The sequence below is a fragment of the Schistocerca piceifrons genome, chromosome X (genome assembly GCF_021461385.2).
Source record: "Schistocerca piceifrons isolate TAMUIC-IGC-003096 chromosome X, iqSchPice1.1, whole genome shotgun sequence".
Taxonomy (NCBI): domain Eukaryota; kingdom Metazoa; phylum Arthropoda; class Insecta; order Orthoptera; family Acrididae; genus Schistocerca; species Schistocerca piceifrons.
Window position 1 is genome coordinate 272,835,744 of NC_060149.1, and position 13,816 is coordinate 272,849,559.

The 13,816-nt window shown below is 43.6% G+C and overlaps 1 protein-coding gene across 1 annotated transcript in view; it reads right to left on the reverse strand.

Annotated features, from left to right (window-relative positions):
* LOC124722306 overlaps nucleotides 1-13,816 on the reverse strand; it is a 725,235-nt gene that overhangs the window by 13,765 nt on the left and 697,654 nt on the right. Inside the window, exon 6 of the mRNA XM_047247488.1 lies at nucleotides 10,718-10,843. Within this exon, the coding sequence (XP_047103444.1) occupies nucleotides 10,718-10,843 (126 nt within the window). The remainder of the gene's footprint in view (nucleotides 1-10,717; nucleotides 10,844-13,816) is intronic.

Here is a 13,816-nt window from a genome sequence, read left to right on the forward strand (position 1 = left end):
TGCTTTGGTAACTTAATTGTGTGGCAAATTTTGGAGATTACACACCTTTAAGTTTCAATAAAGAGTAAACCAAACTTATTCAGACCCTTTTGGAAAAGCCTTCTGTCGTGAAATGTTAAGGTTTTTATGCATGCAAACTATTTACAGCTATACAAGTCACTTTAAATCTTACAAAAGTCCAAGAATTGACTGGGAATCAAACTCACATTGAGATTATTAATTTGACACAGAACCATAACAGCTACTGGGAACCACATATGCCACATTCAAGTATGAGTTTCTGTATAATTCCAAATACTTTATCTCTGTTCAGTTCATCCTTACAGTTGTGAAAGTCAAAGTTCAGTTTGCAACAGCATGAAAACCTTGTTTTATTGCTTGTATAAAGACCTACCTCAGTGAGCTCAAATTTTTGCACACTTTCTAATAGCACTATTTACCACTCACAGTTGTAGCATCTCACAATAACTGTTATCACCAAGCAGGCTGTAGCACTGGAAAAAAACACTGGCTGTGTTTTTCTGATAGTCTCTTTTAGCAATCAGTCTAATGAAGCACAAGGTAGAATGAAGCAATCTCACATAAATACTGAGCAATGATTTAGGATTTATACATTTCAGTTTCTAATTTTCATTTATCCACTAAATTGGATGGCTGCACTGTTTCCACACATGATGTTGAAGAAAACCAACTCTGTAGGAAAAGACAGATTGCTACTTACCCTAAAGAAGACACATTACATTGCAGGCAGGCACAATTAAAATATACTTACATAAAGCTTTCTGCCACAACCTTCATCAGTAAAAGAGAGAAACACATCATTCATACATACGAGCAAACACACCTCATGCACACATGACAGCCAGCTACAACATCTCAGGCCACAGTGCAAATATCATGTTGGATGCAAGCAGCAATCTGGATGGGGTGGAGAAGGGAAAGGGATAGTAGAGTATGTGTGGAGAGAGAGATAAACACTGTCTGGTGGAGTGCGCAGAGACTAGAATGCCAACAGGCCCAGTGTCAGGAGGTTGTGGGGCAGGGAGGTGGTGAAAAAAGGGGCAAAAGGAGAGGAGCAGGGAAAGATGGGTGGATGCATTAGTAGAGGGCAGCAAGTAAACAGGGTGGAAGATGAGAATGGAGAGCAGATGATAGGACACAGGGGGTGGAACCCGTTTGGTGGAGGGTGTGGGGTCAGTATGTTAAAATAGGTAGTGGCCGGGATAATTAGAGGAGTGGAGAATATGTTGTAAGGATGATTACCATCTGTGCAGCTTAGAGAAGCTGGTGGTGGAGGGAATGATCCAGATGACTCATGTAGTGAAGCAGCCATTGAAATCAAATGTGTTATGTTCAATTGCATGCTGTGCCACAGGGTGGTATACTTTTGTTCTTGGTCACACTTTGGTGGTGGCTGTTCATACTGGTGGACAGCTGGTTGGTAGTCATTGTTGTTGTTGTTGTTGTTGTGGTCTTCAGTCCTGAGACTGGTTTGATGCAGCTCTCCATGCTACTCTATCCTGTGCAAGCTTTTTCATCTCCCAGTACCTACTGCAACCTACATCCTTCTGAATCTGCTTAGTGTATTCATCTCTTGGTCTCCCTCTATGGTTTTTACCCTCCACGCTGCCCTCCAATACTAAATTGGTGATCCCTTGATGCCTCAGAACATGTCCTACCAACCGATCCCTTCTTCTGGTCAAGTTGTGCCACAAACTTCTCTTCTCCCCAATCCTATTCAATACTTCCTCATTAGTTATGTGATCTACCCATCTAATCTTCAGCATTCTTCTGTAGCACCACATTTTGAAAGCTTCTATTCTCTTCTTGTCTAAACTGTTTATCATCCACGTTTCACTTCCATACATGGCTACACTCCATACGAATACTTTCAGAAATGACTTCCTGACACTTAAATCAATACTGGGTGTTAACAAATTTCTCTTCTTCAGAAACGCTTTCCTTGCCATTGCCAGCCTACATTTTATATCCTCTCTACTTCGACCATCATCAGTTATTTTGCTCCCCAAATAGCAAAACTCCTTTACTACTTTAAGTGCCTCATTTCCTAATCTAATTCCCTCAGCATCACCCGACTTAATTAGACTACAGTCCATTATCCTTGTTTTGCTTTTGTTGATGTTCATCTTATATCCTCCTTTGAAGACACTGTCCATTCCATTCAACTGCTCTTCCAAGTCCTTTGCTGTCTCTGACAGAATTACAATGTCATCGGTGAACCTCAAAGTTTTTATTTCTTCTCCATGAATTTTAATACCTAATCTGAATTTTTCTTTTGTTTCCTTTACTGCTTGCTCAATATACAGATTGAACAACATCGGGGAGAGGCTACAACCCTGTCTTACTCCCTTCCCAACCACTGCTTCCTTTTCATGTCCCTCGACTCTTATAACTGCCATCTGGTTTCTGTACAAATTGTAAATAGCCTTTCTATTGGTAGTCATACCAATAGAAAAAGCTGTGCAATGATTTCAGAAGAGCTGATAAATGACATGGCTGCTTTCACAGGTGGCCTGGCTTCTGATGGGGTAGGATAAACCTGTGACAGGACTGGAATAGGAAGTGCTAGGTGGGTACTGGGCAGGTTTTGCACCTGGGTCTTCCACAGGGATATGATCCTTGTGGCAAGGGGTTGGGACTGGGAGTGGCAAAGGGATGGACTAGGATGTCATGGAGGTTTGGTGGGGGACAGAACACCACTTTAGGAAGGGAGGGAGGTATCTTGTGTAGAATGTCTCTCATTTCAGGGCATGATGATAGGTAATCAAAGCCCTGGTGAATGATGTGATTCAATTGTTTCAGCCAGCAGTGGTAATGTGTGGTGAAGAGGACATTCCTTTATGGCTGGTTCTTGGGGGTGGTGAGAGGATTGGGAGCGTGGGGGGAAATGGGATGGGAGATATGTTTGTGGACTAGGTCTGTGGGATAGTGCCTGTCTGTGAAGACCTTGGTGAAACCCTCAGCATACTGAGTAAGGGAGTCTTTGTTACTGTAGATACGCAATCCCTGGTAGCTTTGCTGTAAGGGAGGGATGTTTTGGTGTAAAAGGGATGACAGCTGTCAAAATGCAGATACTGTTGGTGGTTGGTGGGTTTAATAAGGTTTAATAATGGCAGAGGTGCGGATGGAGCCATCAGAGAGGAGGAGGTCAACATCTAGGAAGGTGACACACTGGGTTGAGGAGGACCATGTGAAGAGGATGGAAGAGAAGGCTGTGTTGGTCCTGAGTCCAGATATGAAGATATCATCAATGAACCTGATCAAGACTAGGGGTTTGGCGTTTTGGAAGGCTAGGAAGGTCTCCTCTAAATGGTCAATTAAGAGGTTAGCATAGGAGGATGCTATCCAGGTGCTCATGGCTGTGCTGCAGATTTGTTTATATTGTAGTGGACTGACAAGACAGCCAGTCCACAGTGACGGGTAACCGAAAGGCACGCGCTTAAACTCACGCAGGCTGGTGTGAGGGCTGAAACAGGATACGTAATGAATGCTATAAAGAAAAGTACGTAGCTTCTGGAATACTTAACTTTAATCCACAATTGGTGAACATTGGTCTTGTTGATACAGTATATGCATTATTAGATACATAGCAAAGGATAATTGGTGCCTTGCTAGGTCGTAGCAATTGACTTAGCTGAAGGCTATGCTAACTATCGTCTCGGCAAATGAGAGCGTAATTCTTAGTGAACCATGGCTAGCAACGTCGGCTGTACAACTGGGGCGAGTGCTAGTAAGTCTCTCTAGACCTGCCGTGTGGCGGCGCTCGGTCTGCAATCATTGACAGTGGCGACGCGCAGGTCCGTCGTATACTAATGGACCACGGCCGATTTAAAAGCTACCACCTAGCAAGTGTGGTGTCTGGCGGTGACACCACATATATGAAGAAGAAATAGTTGTGGGTTAGGATAAAGTCAGTAAGGTGTATGAGGAATGAAGTAGTGTGAGGGAAGTTGGCGTACAGGGAGATGGCATCAGCAGTGATGAGTAGAGATCCAGGAGGTAAAGGGGTGGCGATGATGGAGATTCAGTGAAGGAAGTGAGTGGTGTCTTTGACGTGAGAGAGTAGGTTATGAGCTATTTGTTGGAGGTGTTGGTCGATGAAGGCCGAAATTTTTCCAGTTGGGACACAATAACCAGTCACAATTGGACGTACAGGATTGTTGGGTTTGTGTATTTTGGGAAACATGTAGACTGTTGATGTGCAGGGTGTCATGAGGGTGAGGAGGAAAATGCATTCAGGGGAGATGATCTGGGAAGGGCCTAAGGCCATTAGTAGGGATTGGAAGTTGTGTTGGACTTCTGGGACGAGATTATTCTGGCAGAGTTTGTGGGTGGAGGAGTCAGATAATTGGTGGAGGTCCTCTACCATTTAGTCACAGGCTGCAACAGGATGTCAGCTGGTTGGATAACTTATGGTGGTGGTGTCTCGGATGCTCCTCCTGGTGCTGGAGAGCAGGGTATTCAGTTTTGGAGATGTGATGTAAGGAGTTTGGGCTGCAGAGTAGTAGTATTTTGCGGAGGGAGCAGAGGCGGTTCTGGGATGCCTGTGCCATAGAGATGTGTTTTTGTAGTATCAGGTTTGTGAGGGGCAGCTATTGGCAGAATCCGAAAAGGTTTAGGTGAATGTGAATGGAGGGTCGGGATGCAGAGAAAGGAATCTTTATGGTTAGGCCGTTTGGGGATAGTCCATGGTTTAGGCGGGATTAAGAAACAGGATGTGGGACTAAGGTTTAGGCAGGGAAAGGGATAATTTTCGGAACTGGTGCAGAAAAATGGAGCAAGGGTGCATTGTGGCATGACTGGCGTAAAAGAAACTGAAATGACGCAGAAATGGGTAAAATAGGTGTTGATGGTTGTGAGATGAGCTGGATAAGCAAAGAGACGCATAAAATGCGTAAATAATCGTAAAGGCGCGCAGAAACATGCACAGATACTCAAAAATACGTATAGATATTTAAAAATACGCACAAATACGTAAAAAATACGCAAAATACTTGAAACCACGTGAAAAAACACACAATTGCTTTAAAACGTGCAGAAACATGGGAGAGAGAAGGAACGATGAGGTGTGTGTGTGTGTGTGTGTGTGTGTGTGTGTGTGTGTGGAGACAAGTGAAGAGAGAGGGATGGGGTGGGTTAGGCTGAAGATCAAACAAGGAAGAGAATGAATGGACACTGAGAAGAGTAATGTTTTGGAGAAAAGTTACAAAGGTAAACACCACAGGGTTGTAGGATGGAAGAAAGCCATTCAGCAAAATGAAACAATGGAAACTCTCGTAGGAATATCAACAATATAGGGAAAGTCTGATTGCTACTTACCATAAAGAAGACGTGTTAAGCTGCAAATAGCAAAATTAAAAGACACTTACATGAAGCTTTCGGCCACAGCCTTCATCAGTAAAAGAGAGACAGACATACCATTCACACACACAGGCAAGCACACCTCAAGAACACATGACTGCTAACTCTAGCACCTCGGGTCGGAATGCAACTATCACGAGGGCAGGGAAGAGGAAGTGATAGTAATGTAGTGGTGGGGAGAGGGACAAATGGTGTATGGTGGATAGCGCAGGGACTAGAATGCTGACAGGTACGCCGTCAGGAGGTGGGGAAAAGAAGAGCAAAAAAGGAGAAGAACAGGGAAAGACAGGCGGATGTGTTGGCAGAAGGCAGCAAATAAGCAGGGTGGTAAATTCGTTCCCCTTCCTCCACCTGTCCAGATTGCTGCTTGCACCACTTGTGATATTTGCATTTGGGTCCGAGATGGTGGTCATACACACATGATGTGTGCTTGCTTGTGGGTATGAATGATGTTTGTGTATCTGTCACTGATCAAGGCTGTGCTCAAAAGCTTTTATGTTTGTAACTTAACGTGTCTCCTTTATGGTAAGTAGCAATCTGTCTTTTACTGCATTGTTGATATTCCTACCAGAGTTTCCACTGTTTGGTTTTGCTGAACGGCTTTCTTCCATCCCACAACACTGTAATGTTTTTCTTTGTAACTCTTCTCTATAGCATTACTCTTCTCAGTGTCCATTCTTTCTCCTCTTTCCTGTGTTTATTCACTGCCTTCCAAACCACATCTACTTCTGACCCACACTGTATCAATGATCGTCTCACACAACACAGACTTCTTGATCATGCACAGGTTTGATGCGGCCTCTTATGCCCCAGATTCTTTCCTCTAACAGCTATAATTACATTTACTTCTATTGATTCATCCTGGCATACCTCAGTGATTTCTTTTCTATATCTGCCCGTGCCACAGGAACTTTATATCCTTGGGCTAGCCCATCCCTTCTTCCTCTCTTTTCACTTATCGCAACACACACACACACACACACACACACACACACACACACACACTCGTACACCTCATCGTTCCTTTCCTCCCACGTTTCTATACGTTTTTAACGTATTTGTGCATATTTTTACGTGGTTTCAGATATATTTGCGTATTTGTGAGTATTTTTACGTATCTATGCGTATTTTTGCTCATCTGAGCGTGTTTCTGCGCGTCTTTACGTATTTTCGCGTTTTTTCCCTTATCCAGCTCCTCTCAAAACCATCAACACCTACTTTGCCCATTTCTGTGTCATTCCTGTTTCCTTTACGCGTCATGCCACAATGCACCCTTGCTCCATACTTCTGCGTCAGTTCAGAAAAGTATCCCTTTCCCTGGCTAAAGCCCAGTCCCACATCCTGTTTCTGCATGCTGCCTAAACCATGGAATCGCCCCAAACGACCTAACCATAAAGATCACTTTCTCTGCATTCTAGCCCTCCATTCACATTGAACTACATGTTTCAGATTCCTCCAATCCATGGCCCTCACAGTTGGTATTGCAAAAGCACATCTCCATGGCACAGGCATCCCAGAATCATCTCTGCCCCCTCTGCAACATACTACTACTCTGCAATCCGTGCTCCACACATCGCATCTCTGAAACTGAATCCCTTGCTCTCCAGCAGCTGGAGGAGCATTCCAGACACAACCTCCATAAATTATCCAACGTGCTGACAGCCTACTGCCGCCTTGGGGCACCAGTATCCAACCCCTATTGTACCCATAGTGTTTCTCCTCGTCCACTCCTCATAGCAGTTAAACCCTGCCTGACAGATTTTTTCAACTTGACACATCCTCCAAACTCTCTAACAACTTTCTACCGAATGCAGAGACAAAACATTCCTGTAACACTGTTGTTAACCTTCCCACCAAAACCCTGAGCTCCACAGAAGTTTCAGTACTATCTAAAGGCCTCATCTTTAGCCCTACATCCTAATTTAACGACCGAGCGAGGTGGCGCAGTGGTTAGACACTGGACTCGTATTCGGGAGGACGACGGTTCAATCCCGCGTCTGGCCATCCTGATTTAGGTTTTCCATGATTTCCCTAAATTGCTCCAGGCAATTGCCGGGATGGTTCCTTTCAAAGTGCACGGCCGACTTCCTTCCCCGTCCTTCCCTAATCCGATGAGACCGATGGCCTCACTGTCTAGTCTCCTTCCCCAACACAACCAACCAACCAACCTAACTTAACCATACTGGAGTTGCAAAGACATACTCTCCTTTTCCTGATCCCTGCAATAGAAGCACTTCTTTGCCACCAATCCCTCCAACCAAAGCCACCATAATTCCAACACTGAAACCTGCCTGCCAGCCAGAGAGGCCGAGCGGTTCTAGGCGCTACAGTCTGGATGTGTGTGACGTCCTTAGGTTAGTTAGGTTTAAGTAGTTCTAAGTTCTAGGGGCTGATGACTTCAGAAGTTAAGTCTCATAGTGCTCAGAGCCATTTGAACCATTCGAAACCTGCTCTTCCAGTTCGTGTCACCATCCAACCATGATCCTACCCCCCCCCCCCCCCTCCCACCTACCCACCCACAGGGTCACCTTCTAGGAATTCCTTACCTCCAACTTAGCCTCACCATCCTCCCCAGGTGCCAACCTTCCAGTGGAAGAAGAGACAATTGTACACAACCTCAAAACAAATCCTGACCTAATCGTTCTCTCTGCAGACAAAGGTTTCGCTACTGTTGTGAATCACAGTGACTACCTGGCAGAAGGTCTCCACCTACAAACTCTGCCAGAGTGATCCCATCCCAGAAGCCAACACAACCCCCAATCCTGATTAAGGCATTTGGCCCTTCCCAGAACATCTGCCCAGAATCCATTTCCCTCCTCACCCTATCTGCAAACCCAACCACCCTGAATGCCCCATTGTGGGTGGTTATTGTGCCCCACTGAAAGAATTTCGGCCCACATTGACCAACACGTCCAATAAGTAGCCTATAATCATCTAGCCTCCCATGTCAAATACATCAACTGCTTCCTTCACCAACTTTCCATCATCCACACACCTTTACCTCCTGGATCCCTACTTGTCACTGCTGATGACACTTCCTTATACAACAACATCCCTCACACTACCTCATTCCTCATGCACATTATTCACTTTATCCTAACCCACGACTACATATTTCTCTTTTGAAGGGAAGCTATATTAACAAATCCTAGCATCCCAAAACACCAAACTCCTAGGCTGGTTCAGGTTCATTGATGATATCTTCAAGATCTGGACTCAGGACCAAGACACCGTACCTTCGTTCCTTCACAATCTCAATACCATCTCTTCCATCAACTTCATGTGGTCCTCCTAAACCCAGTGTGTCACCTTCCTAGATGTTGGCTTCCTCCTCTCTGGTGGCTCCATCGGCACCTCTCAACATTAAACCCACCAACCACCAATAGTACCTGCATTTTGACAGCTGTAATCCCTTCCACATCAATCCTTCCTGTACAGAAAGTTACCTTGATGTTGCCTGTCTTGCACATGGACTACTCAGTTTGTATATTTTGCTTATTTTTTCATGGTTCCACACAACTTCTTCCTGTTTTCTCGATTGATTTGTGTTCAGTTTTTCAAGGCCTATCCACTGTGCCAACTTATAACTAAATCTGAGGGGGGTGCAATGGGGAGGTTCTCTTGTTAATATGCTTAGGGTCTCACCAAGGTCTTCACAGACAGGCACTATCTCACAGACCTAGTCTGCAAACATATCTCCCATCCCATTTCCCCTCATGCTCCCAATCCTCCCACCACCCCCAAGAGCCCCAAGAACCAGCCATAAAGGAATGTCCTCTTCATCACCCAGTACCACTGCTGGCTGAAACAATTGAATCACATCATTTACCAGGGGGTTGATTACCTATTATCATGCCCTGAAATGAGAGACATTCTACACAAGATATCTCCTACCCTTCCTAAAGTGGTGTTCTGTCCCCCACCAAACCTCCATGACATCCTAGTCCATCCCTTTGCCACTCCCAGTCCCAACCCCTTGCCACAAGGATCATATCCCTGTGGAAGACCCAGGTGCAAAACCTGCCCAGTACCCACCTAGCACTTCCTATTCCAGTCCTGTCACAGGTTTATCCTACCCCATCAGGGCCAGGCTACCTGTGAAAGCACCCATATCATTTATCAGCTCTGCTGCAATCATTGCACAGCTTTTTATATTGATATGACTACCACCCAGTTGTCCACCAATATGAACAGCCACCACCAATGTGTGGCCAAGAACAAGAGTAGCTGTGGCACAGCATGCAACTGAACATAACTCATTTGATTTCAATGGCTGCTTCACTACCAGAGCCATCCTGGATCCTTCCCTCCACCACCAGCTTTTCTGAACTGCACAGATGGTAGTCATCCTAACAACATATTCTCCGCTCCTCTACTTATCCCCGCCACAACTTATTTTAACATTCTCATCTTCCACCCAGTTTATATGCTGTCCTATACTAATGCACCCACCCGTCTTTCTCTGCACCTCTCCTTTTAGATCCTTTTTCCACCACCCTGCCCCACAACCTCCTGACGCTGGGCTTGTTGGCATCCTAGTCTCTGCACACTCCACCAGACAGTGTTCATCTCTCTCCCCACCCATACACTAACAGCCCTTCCCCCTCCTCGACCTGTCCAGATTACTGCTTGCATCCCACATGATAGATGCATTGTGGCCTGAGATGCTGGAGTTGGCAGTCATGCGACCATGAATTGTGCTTACTATTGTGTATGAATGATGTGTGTCTCTTTTTTACTGATGATGACTGTGTCCAAAAGATTTATGTAAGTGTCTTTTAATTGTGCCTGTCTGCGACTTAGGATGTCTTCTTCACAGTAAGTAGCAATCTGTTTTTTCCTGCATTGTTGATATTGAAACCAGAGATTTCATGTTGAAGAAAGTAGATTAAAATTCAGCTATGTAGTATAGAAAGGTCTTTAATTTTTTCTGCCTTGTTTTTATGAAGTCATGTAATATATTTAAATCAAGTTACTGAAAAGTGTTGTACTGCGGTGCCACAGAGTAAAGAAGACTCAAACTATAGTTAATATTCTCCCATCCTTTAATTTATAAAGCACAGTGTTTCCTAACATCTGAAGTTTAGTAGCTAGGTCTAGGAAATGCAGTTTAGACATCTTGTCTGGTGCATAGTATCAGAATTTACCACAGCCAGGACCCAGTAGTTAATTTCAGTTTTATTTGTGATCACCAATCATCTTACTGGTGAGCTTTCTATAAAGATACATAATCAGACACACAATATAATGTGTGTTACTGAACCTATTTTCAGGTGCTCCCTGGATGAAAATGTGCATTATTATCTGACAAAGATGGAAACTTACATGGTCCTACCTGCGAAGTCAGTTGCATGAACAGGTCCTGGACTGGGTGACCGAGAAGCTGGAGGTAAGCCCAGTAACGAGTCCAGTACATCTTCCAGTGTGGTTGAACTTGGACTTGGCCTTTTGCAAGGTGCTCCTGCAGCAATAGAGCAGCTGTATTGCACTTGTCAATAAGCTTTGGATTTTTATTAAATAAAGGTCATACTTAATCAGGTAAACCACTCATTCATTAAATGAATGAAGTCCTACTATAGAACATTCATTTATCAGACATAAGTTAAACCTATGCTGATTTTTAACTGATAATTTTGTTTATATTTCAATGCCACAAGGAACCAGTTTAATAGAATTCCAGCCAATGAGACATCAAAAGGATATGATTAGGCTAATATCTTTTATTGTATGTACTACTGAAGTACTAAAAATATAAGACTTAGTTTAAATTACATACATTTTGCATTAAAGATGCAGAACACAAGTACTCTTAACTTTAAAATAGGACATAAACATCGATGGAAAAAAATCGGAACATCAAAAAATAATTAATATAGAATAACGAGATTTCTGGAATACGTTTGACTAGGTAACATATTTAAGTGATTAAAATTGCAAGATCACAGGTTATTCTAAGCGAGAGGTAAGCCAGTGCAAATTGGAAATGCTGATATGTAAATAACCTGTGTAACTGCCAGACGTTGAATAGAGGCATGCAAACGTGCCGAATTGTGTTGTGCGGGTTCCAGATGTCAGTCTGTCACATGGGATTCCACACCTGTTGGACTTGGTCGGTCAATACAGGGGCAGTTAATGCTGTTGGTGGATGACGCTGGAACTGTTGTCCGATGATGTTCCATATGCATTCGATTGGAGACCGATCTGGTGAAGGAGCTAGTCAATGCAACATGTCAACACTCTGCAGAGCATGTTGAGCTACAACAGCGGTATGTGGGCGAGTGCTATCTTGTTGGAAAGCATCCACTGGAATGCTGTTCATGAATGGCAGCACAACAGATTGAATCACGAGAGTGACACAAATTTGCAGTCAAATTGCATGGGATAATCACGAGTGCACTCCTGATGTACGAATTTCCACTCCAGACCGTAGTTCCACTGTGTCTAGCACGCAGACAGGTTGGTTGCAGGTCTGCAGCTGGCCTCCTAACCAACACGCGGCCACCACTGGCACCGAGACAGAACCAGCTTTCATCCGAAAACACAATAGACCTCCACCCTGCCCTCCAACGAGCTTTCGCTTGACACCACTGAAGTCGCGGACAACGGTAATTTGGGTCAGTGGAATGCACGCTAGAGAGTATCTAGCTCGGAGCTGCCCTGACACTGATTGACACTGGCATTCCTAAGGGCTTTCGTGACACCCACATTACCACTGAATCAAACGCTTTACGATAGTCAGTTCATACTGGATGTACGTTAATGTATTCTGTTATCTTTACAGCGAGAAGTGAATGGTCTGGATATGGTTGAGAAACTTTTACGATAGCCTGTTTGTTCGACCGGTTGTTACAAGTCTAGTACCAGGTGATCAAAAAGTCAGTATAAATTTGAAAACTGAATAAATCACGGAATAATGTAGATAGAGAGGTACAAATTGACACATGCTTGGAATGACATGGGGGTTTTATTAGAAAAAAAAATACAAGCGTTCAAAAAATGTCCGACAGATGGCGCTCCATCTGATCAGAATAGTAATAATTAGAATAACAAAGTAAGACAAAGCAAAGATGACGTTCTTTACAGGAAATGCTCAATATGTCCACCATGATTCCTCAACAATAGCTGTAGTCGAGGAATATTGTTGTGAACAGCACTGTAAAGCATGTCCGGAGTTATGGTAAGGCATTGGTGTCGGATGTTGTCTTTCAGCACCACCAAGAGATGTCGGTCGATCACGATACACTTGCGACTTCAGGTAACCCCAAAGCCAATAATCTCACGGAAAGAGGTCTGGGGACCTGGGAGGCCAAACATGACAAAAGTGGCGGCTGAGCACACGATCATCACCAAACGACGCGCGCAAGAGATATTTCACGCGTCTAGCAATATGGATTGGTTTTCTTTTTTTTTTTGTTATAATAAAACCCCATGTCTTTCCTAGCATGTGTGTCAATTCTTACGTCTCTATCTACATTATTCCGTGGTTTATTAAGTTTTCAAATTTATACTGACTTTTTGATCACCCGGTATTTCAGAGATCGGTTGTTTATTACTTTAGTCAGAAGCCTGTGACGATGTGCCAGAAGGCTTGTAAGACGATAATAATCTCTCGCTTTTCAGCTCCAATTTGGCATTTTTCCAAATATTTAGTAACATATTTTCCTCCCATTTTCAGATTTTTTTTTGTTTTTTATCCTTAGAGGAGCCTTCTTGTTTTTAATGTTACACAATGCGCTTTCTGCCTCTGTGTTCATTGCTTCTGCTGTTTAATTAGTACTTGTGTCCAGTTATGGTAGCTTTTCTTCAGGTAGTGCATCAACAGCCGAAGTACACAGCGCCCGGAAGGAATCAGTTAAAGTACAAACGATATGTTGCATATCGGTTATAATCTATCCTTTCTTGTTCTTGGGCTTGCTTACTAGATTTGAAACTTTTCATGTTTTGGTATTCATCTATTGTTTGCATGATTTGATGGTCGGCGGCGGAAACACGAAAAAAAGAAAACGGCTATTTTTGTCAAATCCCTACGAGAACTAATCTGTAAACACCAATTGATGTGTACTGGCTACAACGTAGAAATCCTCTGAAAATTTTAGGAATACTATTGCTGCTGGGGTAAGTTTTTAAGAAAGCGAATAGATACCGCGCCCCTAGAGACCACGGATTATTCACATCAAACCACTCACCAAATATCTCTGAACAACCTTTGAGGGACTGTCCATAAACCTGAAATCCACCAAGAATACGTTTTACGGTATTACGCCTTTGCAAGACCTCAACTTAGGATAACGAATCATCTGTGTTAGACTGCTTTTTTAATGTGATGATGAATTAAGACATTCGAAATCTATAGCACAAATCATATTTCCGGTTCCCTGCAGACGCAACTACGAGATACGAGTAAATGAAAATGAAATTCGATTATACAGCTTAT